Source organism: Sceloporus occidentalis, unplaced genomic scaffold, assembly GCF_023333645.1.
Source record: "Sceloporus occidentalis isolate IW3139 unplaced genomic scaffold, rSceOcc1.0.p SCAF_28, whole genome shotgun sequence".
Lineage (NCBI taxonomy): Eukaryota > Metazoa > Chordata > Lepidosauria > Squamata > Phrynosomatidae > Sceloporus > Sceloporus occidentalis.
Window position 1 is genome coordinate 5,253,151 of NW_028317008.1, and position 12,819 is coordinate 5,265,969.

The 12,819-nt window shown below is 39.5% G+C and overlaps 1 protein-coding gene across 1 annotated transcript in view; it reads right to left on the reverse strand.

Moving 5' to 3' along the window:
- The window catches only part of LOC149299722 (N-acetylglucosamine-1-phosphotransferase subunits alpha/beta-like), a 30,729-nt gene extending 21,675 nt beyond the window's left edge, over positions 1-9,054 (reverse strand). Inside the window, exons 1-7 of the mRNA XM_089486021.1 lie at positions 8,926-9,054; positions 6,023-6,108; positions 5,303-5,422; positions 4,298-4,339; positions 3,520-3,725; positions 2,479-2,543; positions 1,732-1,866 (exon numbers count right to left, since the gene is read on the reverse strand). Coding sequence (XP_089342147.1) covers positions 1,732-1,866; positions 2,479-2,543; positions 3,520-3,725; positions 4,298-4,339; positions 5,303-5,422; positions 6,023-6,108; positions 8,926-9,054 — 783 coding nt within the window. The remainder of the gene's footprint in view (positions 1-1,731; positions 1,867-2,478; positions 2,544-3,519; positions 3,726-4,297; positions 4,340-5,302; positions 5,423-6,022; positions 6,109-8,925) is intronic.
- Positions 9,055-12,819: the final 3,765 nt, after the last annotated feature.

The window sequence follows — 12,819 nt, forward strand, 5'->3', positions numbered from 1 at the left end:
AAGCTAGGGTAAAAAAGTGTGTTCATTTTAAGCTATCACGAATACCAATTACACTCCTTTACAAATCATAATGAAGCTATGGGGAGTTCTAACAAATGAATGCATTTAGTTATGCAAAAAGCTCTGAATGAATGAATTTAATAAATTAACAGAACAACAGCTCCATCTAGTGGTTATAATATGTTGGTCCGTGACTTAGTCTTGCAGGTTTGTCTATGTACAACACATAGGGAAAAAGTGTGTGTGCGCACCTAATATATACATAAACACACATATTATAAATAAGAAATATATGCTTCGTGAAGCACAAGGTCTCATTGCTCCAGTCGTACCATGTTGTTATGGCCTGCCACAGTGGGCATAGGTCCCCATGGTCAAAAACCATTAAAAAAAAACAAAAAAACAGATGTACAAAAAATGAATTAATTAAATAATAATAAAAAAGCTACTAAAAGTGCAATGTGAAAAGTATGAAGTTCCTTAGCAGGCCCCAGCACACAGCCCAGAATACACTCCAGGATTCTAGCCTTAAGGCCGGAGATCAAACCTTTCCACACTCTCAAAAGGTACTCGCTTAGCTTAAAGGTACAGACAGTATTTTAGCTTTTGCAGTCATTAAGATTATTCAGTCAGTATAACGACATACACAAAGTTTAGTCACATGCAGAGGCGTATCTAGTGAAAATAGCACCTATGGCAAGCACTGAAATTGCGCCCCTGTCCAAACTTCCACACATTAATTCACACTCTTTACTACCCCCTCTCCCTCCCTTGTCACTTTCTAACCACTTTCCCTCCCCTTTCCCTACTACCCTCTTCCTCTCCCCCTTTGTAGTTCTCTCACCATGAGGTCCAGCGACGGGAGTCTTCTGTCTTCCTGCACTGCTGCGGTGCTCGCTGCTTCACTGCGGAGCGCAGTAATATGACGTCATATTTCGGCGCTCAGCAGTGAAGCAGTGAAGCAGCGGGCACCAGCGAGCGGCTTTTAAATGCTGTCTTTTTTTTTTTGATGCGGGGGAGAACGAGGGGCACCGAGCCGTTGCTAGGTGTCCCTCTCTCTCCTCCGCATCAAAAAAAAAAAAAAGACAGTGTTTAAAAGCTGCTCGCTGGTGCCCGCTGCTTCACTGCTGAGTGCCGAAATATAACGTCATATTACGGCGCTCAGCATGAAATGCCGGCACCGGGACGGAGGTAGAGGCCTCTTGGAGGAGAATGAGGGGCGCCGAGCCGTTGCTAGGCGCCCCTCTCTCTCCTCCGCATCAAAAAAAAAAAAAGACGCCGTTTAAAAGCCGCTCACTGGCGCCCCCTTTCAAATGGCGCCTATGGCACGAGCCATACCCTAGATACGCCTCTGGTCACATGTAATGCCCTTCATATTCCCTGAAGGGATATTCAACCCTTTCTTCTCTCCTCAAAAGAAGGGCAAGATTTTCTTGGTCCAAAGGGCACGGACCACTGAAATCACCAATAGAGGGAAGGTGCCATCCATTATAGCTACCTTACTTCTCCTTCCCCAGAAAAAAAACAGGACCTTTGTGGGTCCCAGTTCCGCCATGGCCTTTTCAGTGATTCAAAAATTCCATGACTCAAAACTGTTTACTGTGGAAATAAATAATTTCAGTGCTTAAAAAAACCCAAGTAATAAATAGTGCTTCATACGAAGCCTTAATGACCCCCAGTGATGTGATAATGAGTGTGCAGTACACACCAGCCTAAATGCCTTTTTCTTACCAGTTTAATTTTGGATGACAAATTTTCAGGAAGTTTAGCTCTTAATTGCTCCGTCTCTTTCAGCGATGCTGGGAATCCACTGAGGAATGCCAGGTCTTGCATTAACACTAAGCCAGGAGCTTCTTTATCTGTGGTCTGTGTAAAAAGAGAAGCAGACAGCAACAAAGCCACTTAATTCAAACTCAAGCAAGATGGCATCTCCAAAACAATCTTATTTTGTCCATGCATATCATTTTGAACAAGCATTTTCACACTTTGCACATACTGTCCCATAAACATCTTGAATGGACACAGTTGTATTGACCTCTTCAAAAGTGGATTAGCTTTCTCCTAAACTGAAGTGCCTTATTTTATTTACATGGTACACATTTTCATTGTGTATTCAGGTATAATTGTATTTTTCCAGTTATTGCTTACCACCTAAGTAAAGTGGATTATGGGTCCTGCTTCTTACATAAAATTGTGATAAGACCAAATAATGTCTAACATATTTTGCTTGTTTTCCTTTAATAACAATAGAAGGATGATACAGAATAACCAAATTGCTACAATCTAATGTGAGATTGTAAGTTTCGGCATTGAGTTACAGGAGCTGTGTCCTTCCCTAAAATAGTTGTAATCTGATATTGTATGTGTGAGGTACAGTGCATACAGCACTTTGATGCTACATAACACTAACAAAGGATGCAAATGAAACATTCTACACATCATTCATTTACATTATAATAAGATAAAACCCTAACATACCATGTATCCTCTCCAAATGGTTTCCTTGCTACTTTCCAATATAGCATTAAACTGCGCAGTTTCGGCTGTAAAATAAAAAACTGTGAATCTATACAGAAGTAACAATACAGCACATTGTTACGTCACCCTTAAATCTTTCTACATTTACGCTTGCTGGAATACTTTGTTATTGGTTTGTCTCTGCATGACAGCACCTGAAAGGATTCTAAACTCATACAATTGCCTCAAATCAATCCGCATCACATATTCAAATATGTTCATCAGTGTTATGTTGACACCAGTACTAATACCATAACCGAGTTTTCCATTATGGATAACTATTACAAAACACATTTGGAGCAATGCATTTCCCCTCCCAGCTTCAAAATTCAAGCATGTAGGAACATGTCCTCGACCATACTCACGGTAAATAAAACTATGTTACATAAACAAAAATCTTTAGAAACAGTGGGATTTTGTACAAAAAATGATTCTGACCAAACCAATATGGCAACGAATGGAAAGGTCTAATGAGCATCACCATTCCATGGTGATTGCGACCACCTGTTTAAACTTTTCAGATTATCAAATTATAGACCAATCTTGTTAATCAACCTAGATGCTAAGATTTATTCTAAAATTTTGGCAGACAGATTGAACGAGGTGATCACAGATTTGATCCACCCAGATCAATCTGGGTTTATCAGATCCGGAGAAGACAATACTCGCAAGCTGATAGATCTGATTTCACAAGCTCATTTTCTATCTATACCTTCTGTTTTCCTGACGCTAGACGCCGAGAAAGCATTTGATAGCGTTAGCTGGAATTTCCTGAGCGTCACTCTGGATGCTGTTGGGATTACTGGTTTCTTTTAAAAAAGTACAATGGCCCTTTATAGCAATCCCAACGCTAAAGTGATAGGACCCTCTCTGAATTCTTCGTTTTTCGACATCTCTAATGGCACTCAACAGGGGTGCCCGTTGGCTCCTCTATTGTAAACTTTTTAGGAGGACCATTTTGTATACATAACCCTCAAAGTTCAAGATTTCTTACTCCCTTACCTTCCTCATGTGTCTCAAACACAATCACTGTAACGTTTGTAGATGGGTTCTTTGGCTTTGCGACATGAAATACTTTAGTGGCAGATTGAAAGTATGGTTTGGATGTTTGCAGGTTCTTTAGAGTGATGTTTGCAGGAAGAGATGGATCCACGACCAGCATTGGGACTCTGATGCAATGAGTCAACAGGCACTCCAATTCCTTATCACTAGAACTTAAATATAAAAGAGTTAAGACGACAGTAAATCGTATAAAAGCAATTTATTGTAGTCAATCAGAATAAGTAACCATCAAAATAAAATATCATCAGAAAAACATACAATGATTATAATAAAATGTAAAAAAAAATACATTACGCGATACACAACCAAAAAGATGCAAAAGTCTTACTGAGAAATGCAGCAGCACAGAAGGGCAAGCAAACCAGGGAAAAATGAGATACATCTGACATTTCAGCTGATACGCCATTATCAAGGCTAATATCTACCCATACCAGGCAATGGTTTGCCTGCACTTCCTTTTGGTTTATTTTCTAATACTTTAAGGGGGTTATTGGTAACTGATTTAAATGGTAGTTGTTGGCCCAGATTCATTTTGAGATTCAATTCGACCAAATATTTGCAGAGTTCTACTTTGACTTATCAAATACCTGGAGAAAGGTTGCATTTCATGCTTCATGAAAAGCCTGACAATCGCACTTTTCAGATAGTAAACGTTAAAATATTTAATGCTGCCTGTTTTCTTGGAATGTAATAACATCCTTAAGACATACGTGTTTACCTTTTCTTTGTTGGCTCTGTTTTGTTTCTTCCAAGAATTTCCCTAAAAAAGAAAAAAATACATTTTTAAATCCTTGATAAAAATGTGAGTGAAAATATTAAATCCGTGTGCTACCTCCAGCAAGAGAAGCTGTGCGTGCAGGCTGCCATCCATAATACAACATAATCCAGGGAAACAAAGCAAGTAGATAAAAGAGATCCCCAGAAACAGATACATTGTAATGTGCACTCATTTTTGGATGTGCAGTCCTCCAATAAAAGTATTTCCTCAACCGGATCTCCCAGTAACCAAGTTATTCTTTTTTTTTTTTTTAAATATGTTTATTGGTGTCGACATCAATACAGCAAATGGCGTAAAAGAGACATAAACAAACATCCAGTCATGAAATAGCCCGCAGGGCCTATAAGAAAATGCAAAGGACTTCAAAAAGATTAAAGGCACCCATGGTACAGCATTAAGAGATGGTACATAGAAACATGGCCGGTACGGCAGGTACGTGTACAGGGCATAAAAATAAAGAAAGAAACCTGAAGAAACAGTAGTCGACAGTATTTTCTGTTTTTTTCTGGTACACCGAAAACGCTCGTGCAGTGTGGCAGAGCCGTCAGGCGGCGCCACAGGCGCCGGAAGACAACGGATGCAATGGCATAAACACAACATGGTCAGCAGAAGGTAGCTACCAAATCAGGGGAGGGGGGACAGAGGACCCAGAGAGAGCGGGGAAGAAGAGAAAAAGAAAAGAGAGAGAAAAAAAAAACAAAAAAACAAAACAAAAAAAAATACGTTCCCAACAGAAGAGACCTCCACCCCAACGGTGAGTCAGAGGGACACCAACGGCAAGACAGTGCCCCCGTGTAACCAATTTATTCTAACAAAATCAAAAAAGTCAAAAATTTACTTAAAAAAAAAATTAAAACAGTATGTTTCAAACATATTTTCTTTCAGAAGATCTCTTTCAAATGGTTTTATGGCTCTCTTTAAGATTACAAATCTCATTGTGTGTACCTTAAAACCCTCTGGTCTTCCTCCATCTGTTCCCGATACCCTCTTAGTTGCTTTACCAGTTCTGGATCTGAGCCATTCACCCAGGTGTATACCACATCAATAGGCATAGGAAGACAGAGCCTAGATAGAAATAATTACATTTAAAAAAAAAAAGGAAAAAACATTACTGATACAAGACGACAGTACAAGGATCAATGAAAAAATAAAACAAAGGAACTTTGAATTAATCAGATATCAACATAGGGACACATGCAGCCATTACGTTTTGGGGAGATGCTGAACTGACTCACCAAAATTTGTGGTAGTTAGACAAATTGGAAAGTTAAGCATTTTATAGCCATTAAGCACAAGTCTATAATATTTTCACCTGAGTTGCGTTTTTTCAGAAAGTATTTATAAGATTTGTAGTACAGATTGCAGAATACAATGCACGTTCATTGCTTGTTTAATGTTTTAATAACGTCAGATTTCATAATATTATGACCTGTCTTATTTGCTATCCTCTTTTCTAGCCCAATGTGCACTTATCCTCTCATTTGTGCTGCAAGTGATATCATGGGGTAAAAAAAAAAAAACACAGCCTATATCAGAAATATATATGAAGCATAACTCATACTACCAAGTAGTGTATTAATAGGGTTTTATGGAAAATAAATTCAAGATAGCAAGATACATTTTTCAAATAAACTGAAAATGAGGAGTAGAAACTTTTTTTTCTACCTATTTTGAAAGGACTTTCCAGCAATGTTGTCCCTGTAGGTATCAAACAAGACATGATACTGGTCTCGACTCCACTCTAAAACTACCTGAAAATAAGCATAAAATACAGCGTAGGTTCAATTTGGTAAGCAGTGAAACACAACCATTGCATTACTTCCATCTCACCGACTGCTGAATGTAGCTAGCAGGAAGCTACACACTTATTTTTCCAAGCATCCTCAAGACCGCAATTGCCAGTTTACAGATAGTTTATCAGTATATGTGATCTTTGCATACCCTTCATATGAAACTAGAAGCTTTGTGAATGTAACCCAACTGAAAACCAACTTAACCGAAGAGGAAGGAAGTCAAAAGATAAACCTTAAAACATAGATTGTGCGTTGTGGTTTCAGTATGTTGGCAACAATTTGAGAAGGTCTTTTAGTGTACACACACATTCATATATATCCATCCTTTTTAAACATGAGAGTTCTGATACCGGAATCAGAGCGATTGAGACTGCATTGAGACCAGCCCGACAAACACTAAGTCTCAAGGACCAACAACAGACTAGTAATATTGTATATGCCTACTTCAAATAATTTCATCGTTTCAACAATATTTATTTACTGAATTATCCATGATCGTGAAAAGTTTTGCATGTCTGTGGCTGACAAGGCCTACTCTTGCACACTGGCACAGAGCAAGTTTACAAGCTCCCAATGCTTCCTTTACTACTGGGAGGAAACCGTTCTTTTTTACCCAATGCATATTACTTTTCATTTAAGTCTGTCAGTGGGAAATAGGGACATATAACCATTACATATCATGCGAGTTTAACCCAGGTGTCTGGAAAATGCTAACATTCAGATCATACTCAGAAAGCATAAAAGAGTTGAACTTGGAATATACATTAGTAGACCCACAAGACAATAACATTTACAGTAATCTTCAATAGTAACCTTTAATTGAATTAGTTACATTATTGGCATTTTACGATTTGTGCAAACAAATGTTTTGCTTTAGCCGTTGTTAGTCATTAAAATGCAACCAACTTGATGTGTTGCTTGGTTATATCACTATCATATGATACAATAAAAAAAAGTAAAGGATTTACTAAATAAAATAAATATTTATTCAGCAGTAAGTTAAATAAAAAATGAATATGTGAAATGAAATCTTCAGGAGCCATGCCATGGGTGGAGGATCGTTGCTGCCTATGATTACAATGCCTGTATTTCAGGGCAATACAACATACTCTACATTCACACTAATACTAAGCCCTGACCAGTCAGTTGCCACTTGCATTAATTATTACTTATTATTACCTTTTATTTATTAAAACGCCAGCAAGTTACACATACAGACACATCAGGAGTTGCGTAAGCTTGGTGCTTGGAGTAACAGGTAATAAAACGCTTAGATTATTATGTGATAAACAGAGGCTCCATATAAGAAATTAACTAACTTGAAACTTGGTACATCAAATCCAAGTGGCTATAGAGGCAGATCTCCTAAAAATATAACTACTGCTGATGCCTGTTGATAGAATTTTTTTTTGGCATATTCACTACGATACGCGTTAAGAATCTGAAATGTAACGTACATGCATCCCTAGAGTTATACATAAATATATTCCATTTGAGAATGTACCACTTGTACTACCTTTCACTAGAATTTTGCCTTAGAAATACATAAAAGTTATTTGGGGTGCTACCATATGGCGCAGCATTAAAGCAACGGCTATGTCTTCTTTTGTACAATTTCTTGATGTTTTGGGTTTCTATTGCTCATCATCATTATTATACTTTATTTATGAAGCGCCGACAGATTCTGCAGGCCTGTACAAAGACGAAAATGTAACAGACAATCACAAGTACAAAACAGCAATTGACATACAGATACAAGAGGAATGAAGGGCCCTGTTCCCGCAGGAACTCACAATCTAGGTAAGTTCAGGCTACACTGGTATCTTTGGCCATACACCTAACCATCTTAGCTTCTACTATCAGAGCAGCTAGACCTCAGATCATTATTATTATTATGGTTTTATATATAGCATCCTCATATTCCATAGCGCTGTTGAACGGGTCATAAACCTGTCCAGGTAATATGGGCTTCTATTACTATGATCATGTACCTATCCTGGTAAACCACGATGATACGGTAAGACACACATACACTGGTTCTGATGGCTTAGTTTGATGAAGCTGTGTATGTAGGCCTGTAGCACACTACAGTCACAGTGGCAGAAGGACTTGAATTAGCTAAATGAACTCTTACGGAGACACCATTGCTTGGTAGAGAATAAGCTACAATATAACACAAGTTATCCTAAAGATACATTTTATTTATAAACGAGAGTTTGTCGGAGTCGGAAGCAACAGGAAGTTACAAAACCCATAAAAACATCTTGTGATATTTTAAAATAACATTTCTTAAATTGCAACAAGAGCTCTGCTAGTCAGGATCAATTATAAATAAAATGTAATCTACCTTAACAAGCAGATGTTGCACTAAAACCATCACATTCTTAAAGAATGATCTTTATAAAGAACAGACTGCACCCCTTTTATTATCAATCAGGTTCCTAATTTGTCTCTAAAAGGCATTCAAATCTATCACAGAGAAAATCAAGCCTAAACTCCTGCCATAGTTTAAAGACAAAATCTATACGCGCAGGTAAATATGTGCAGCTTGTGGCCCTCCAGATGGTTACATACTTCCAACTTCTTTTGTGCTCGATGGCAGAGAGTGATACGAGTTTCAGTGAATGAATAGTTGGAAGGCTGCACATTAACTGGCAATCCCATCATCAGGATGTCGATATTGTGACAAGACAAGCAACTCCTCCAAAATGTACAGACACACGAGTCTACTGTATATACAGGTAGACAGTGGAGAACAGGTAAAGGGTTACTGACCTCTCCAAACTGCAGGGCGGAGACGATCATCAGGACCATACCTCCAAAGCAGAGGTAGAGTCCATACCTGTGGGATAGACAGGTATAGGTCTGTCTCTGGACGAGCTTCAACAAGGAGTTGAACAGCATGGCACGCCGGGCAGCATCCCTCACCCACCTCTACCTACTGCTCCACCAACCACCGAGTCACGTGGAGGCAGCGACAGCAAGAAGGCGGCCTGTCACTGCATCCCGGAACCAGACCAGAGCAGCAGAACGCCGAGCAATCGCCCAGTCCAAGCCTGCAAACTTAGTCATGATTTCCATCCTAGGCAAACGGAGTTGAGTACCGATACTACACGACTGATTATGTGTGAAATCCTGTTCGGGGCAATAATGGTGATGCTGATGTAAAGCTCTGTGCCATGGAGTGGCCGACTGCATTTTAACCCGTTAAAATTCTTAGTTACTTTTTTCCCTTCAGCAAATTCAAGCCAAGTATATCATCTGTTTTAATTTATATCGTAGTTATTTTGTAAAAGGTAACACTGACTGTTGTATTATCAGTTCTGAGCAAAATAAATTGCTTTGGCGTTGAGTTATATTAGAAAACATTGTCTTAAATAAGATAGCATTTAATAAGACACTGGCCAAATAAGACGCCAACTTCAGGAATGGAGCTCGTCGTCGGTTTTAAATGTGTAGTTCTATATATGTAGTAAGTCATCGTCTTGTCCTCTAGAGGCCGCTCATTTGCTTCTTGTAAAGGGACACCAACGTGAAAATGATGCTCATCTAACAGCATTACACACTGTATTATTTTCCAATGAATGAAAAGTTATTTTATTTATTTGTTCCACTTCGTCCCTGAAGCAGCATGGGACTCATTGATAGAATCATATAGTGCTCATTGGTGAGCAGTATATACAGCAAGTTTCATGGTGATTCCCTAGAAATGGGATCATATTTTTTGTCCCTTGGGGCCCTAACAGCAATTAGCAGATTAATGACCCACTACAACAGGACATTTGGGCTAAAAATGGCTTCATTTTGGGAAAAATCTAAAGGTTTCCCATTGTCCTGATCACCCCTTAAATGATAGTCTTCAAGCATGCGCTAATCAAACCCATTCTACAAAATTCTTCCTCAGATCCCATCTGTCTGACTAACTACGGCTCTATCTCTCTGCTTTCTTTTACCTCTAAGTTGCTTGAACGGATTGTGTACAATCGCCTTACTAACTTCCTCTCCTCTAATTCCCTCCTTGACCCTCTACAGTCTGGTTTCAAACCCTTCACTCTACTGAAACAGCTCTAACAAAAGTCTCCAATGACTTGCTCTCTCCCAAAGCAAAAGGTCACTTCTCCATTCTAATACTATTGGATCTCTCCGCTTTTGATACTGTTGATCACCGCCTTTTTCTTGGCTCACTTGCTTCAACAGGCATTCGAGATACAGCTCTCTCCTGGATCTCCTTATATCTCTAACCGTTCCTTCTCTGTCAGCTTCTCTGGCAAGACATCATCACCCTTTCCACTTCCGGTTGGCGTCCCACAAGGCTCTGTCCTTGGCCTTCTGCTGTTCTCTCTTTATACTTCATATCTTGGAAAACTAATCAACTCATTTGGCCTCCAGTATCATCTATATGCAGATGATACCCAAATCTACCTGTCTTCTCCTGATCGATCTCCGTCTCTGTATTACCAATTGCTTGTCTGCAATTTCTTCATGGATGTCACAACGCTACCTGAAACTTAATCTTTCTAAAACTGAACTTATTATCTTCCCCTCTTCCATCTCCACTCCACTACCCGAATTCTCTATCACCATTAACAACACGACTATCTCTCCTACTAACCAGGCCCGATGCCTTGGGGTTATCCTTGACTCTAACCTCTCCTTCATCCCTCACGTTGAGACCCTCACCATATCCTGCCACTTGCACCTAAAAAAAACATCTTGACTACTGCAACACTCTTCTGGTTGGCATTCCACGTCTCGACTCTCTCCTCCACAGTCTGTCCTACGTGCTGCTGCTAGGCTTATCTTCCTTGCACGCCACTTCTCTTCTGCTTCCCCTCTCTGTGAAACCCTCCACTGGCGCCTTATTAACCTTATGATTAAATTTAAAATCCTGGTACTAACATATAGGACTCTCCACAACTCTGCTCCTTCATGCATTTCTTCCCTCATAAGCAAATACTCTCCTACTTGATCCTTCCGTTCTTCGCATGGGCTATGGCTCTCCTCCTCGCTTATCACCTCTTCCCTTTCCTGTCTACAAGATTTCACTCCCATATCTCTGTAATCTACTTCCACAGAAGCTTCAGCATTCACCCTCCTTCCCAACATTTAAGAAGCATAACATCTTAGCTGCTAGAACCTCCTTGTCATTGATACAACCACCACACTAAATCTCACCTTTTCTCTGTACCTTATGTTTGTCACCCCATTCCCTCAAGATTGTAAGCTTGCGAGCAGGGCTCTCTCCACCTCATGTATCAGTTTGTCTTAATCTGTCAATTCTGGTCTTGTCATACCCCTTGAATATATGTATTGTATTAAGTGCTGCGTAAATTGTTGGGGCTATATAAATAAAAGATAATAATGTTGATAATAGTAGTAAACCATAGTGAATCCTGTACCACGCTGCCTTATACTCTTGCAGCTATTGGTACCAGTAAAATCAAATTATACAGAGCACCGAAAGACAAGTTGTTATTCCAAGTTATAAAGAGATGTATTGTGATTCAAAATGTACTTGTTTTTCCTTGACATGTACAGGCTAATATTTACAAACTTATCAGGTCTCATGCAATAGCAATGGAATTTTTTATCAGGACACTTAAATTATCTTGAGTATGTCTTGATGGGATGCCTCTTTTAGGACAAAATAATACCACGAGAGCATGTTTAATTGTTGAAGCTAAATGCTTTTGGTCTATTAATACCCCTTTTAAGTTTTAATTTTCAATGCAGTTGCTAAGTGCAGGCACAGATGTTGTCACAGCAGCATTTTTATTGCAACCACGGGAAGTTATAGTCGTAGAACATTTTCTGGAACAGATTCATCTGTGCAATTGTAACAGTAGGTTTAATATACTGTTAAGACAGCTATTAAGACATGGCTAAACAGTTTAAATGCCACCAATTGGCTGCTTTGACTATTCTTACTAGACTAAAGCACCCAAGACTGGTGTAAAAAAAAAGGGCCCTGGACTGCACAGAAATTAGTTCTTTCTGGCGAATGGTCTGCAGCCAGGAAGCACCATGATCGTGACTGCAAGTTTTTGAGTTTCTCCAGCTGTTGAACAAAACAGCTGGAGGTCAGGTCTTCTTAAAGGATCAGTCCACTCATATATTTAGTGAAATTCATATTGGAGTACATCTTCCCTTGTTTTATTGAAAAAAAACTAATATTGTGTATGTCAGGGCCTTTGGGATGTGCGAGCTGTAAGGCCGCATATGGCGCCATGGCAGCAGGAGTGCCAGGCAGCCGTCCCATCGCCAAGGCCACACCGAGGCGGGTGCACAGGACCCAGGCAGCAGGAAGCAGAGGAGAGAGAGAGGGGCAGAGCGGTCACTCATGAAGTGGTGAAGCCGAGGAGCCAGACAGAGGCCTTGCGCTCCCATCTCAGGACTTCGGCAGGGTAAGTGAATTACAAAGGGGGGTAGATAGTGAGAAGGGGGAGGGGACTAGCAAGAAAGGTGGGTAGTAAGAATATTGAAATAAAAAAGAGTGAGAATGAGCGAGCAAATGAATGAACGTGTGAATGAATTGTGTAAATTAGAGAATGAATTAATGAGTGCATGAATTGTGTAAATGAAGGAGAAAATGAATGAATGAATTAATGTGTGGATGAATTGTGTGAATGACTGAGAAAATCACTGTGTTTATTAATTGTGTGAATAAGT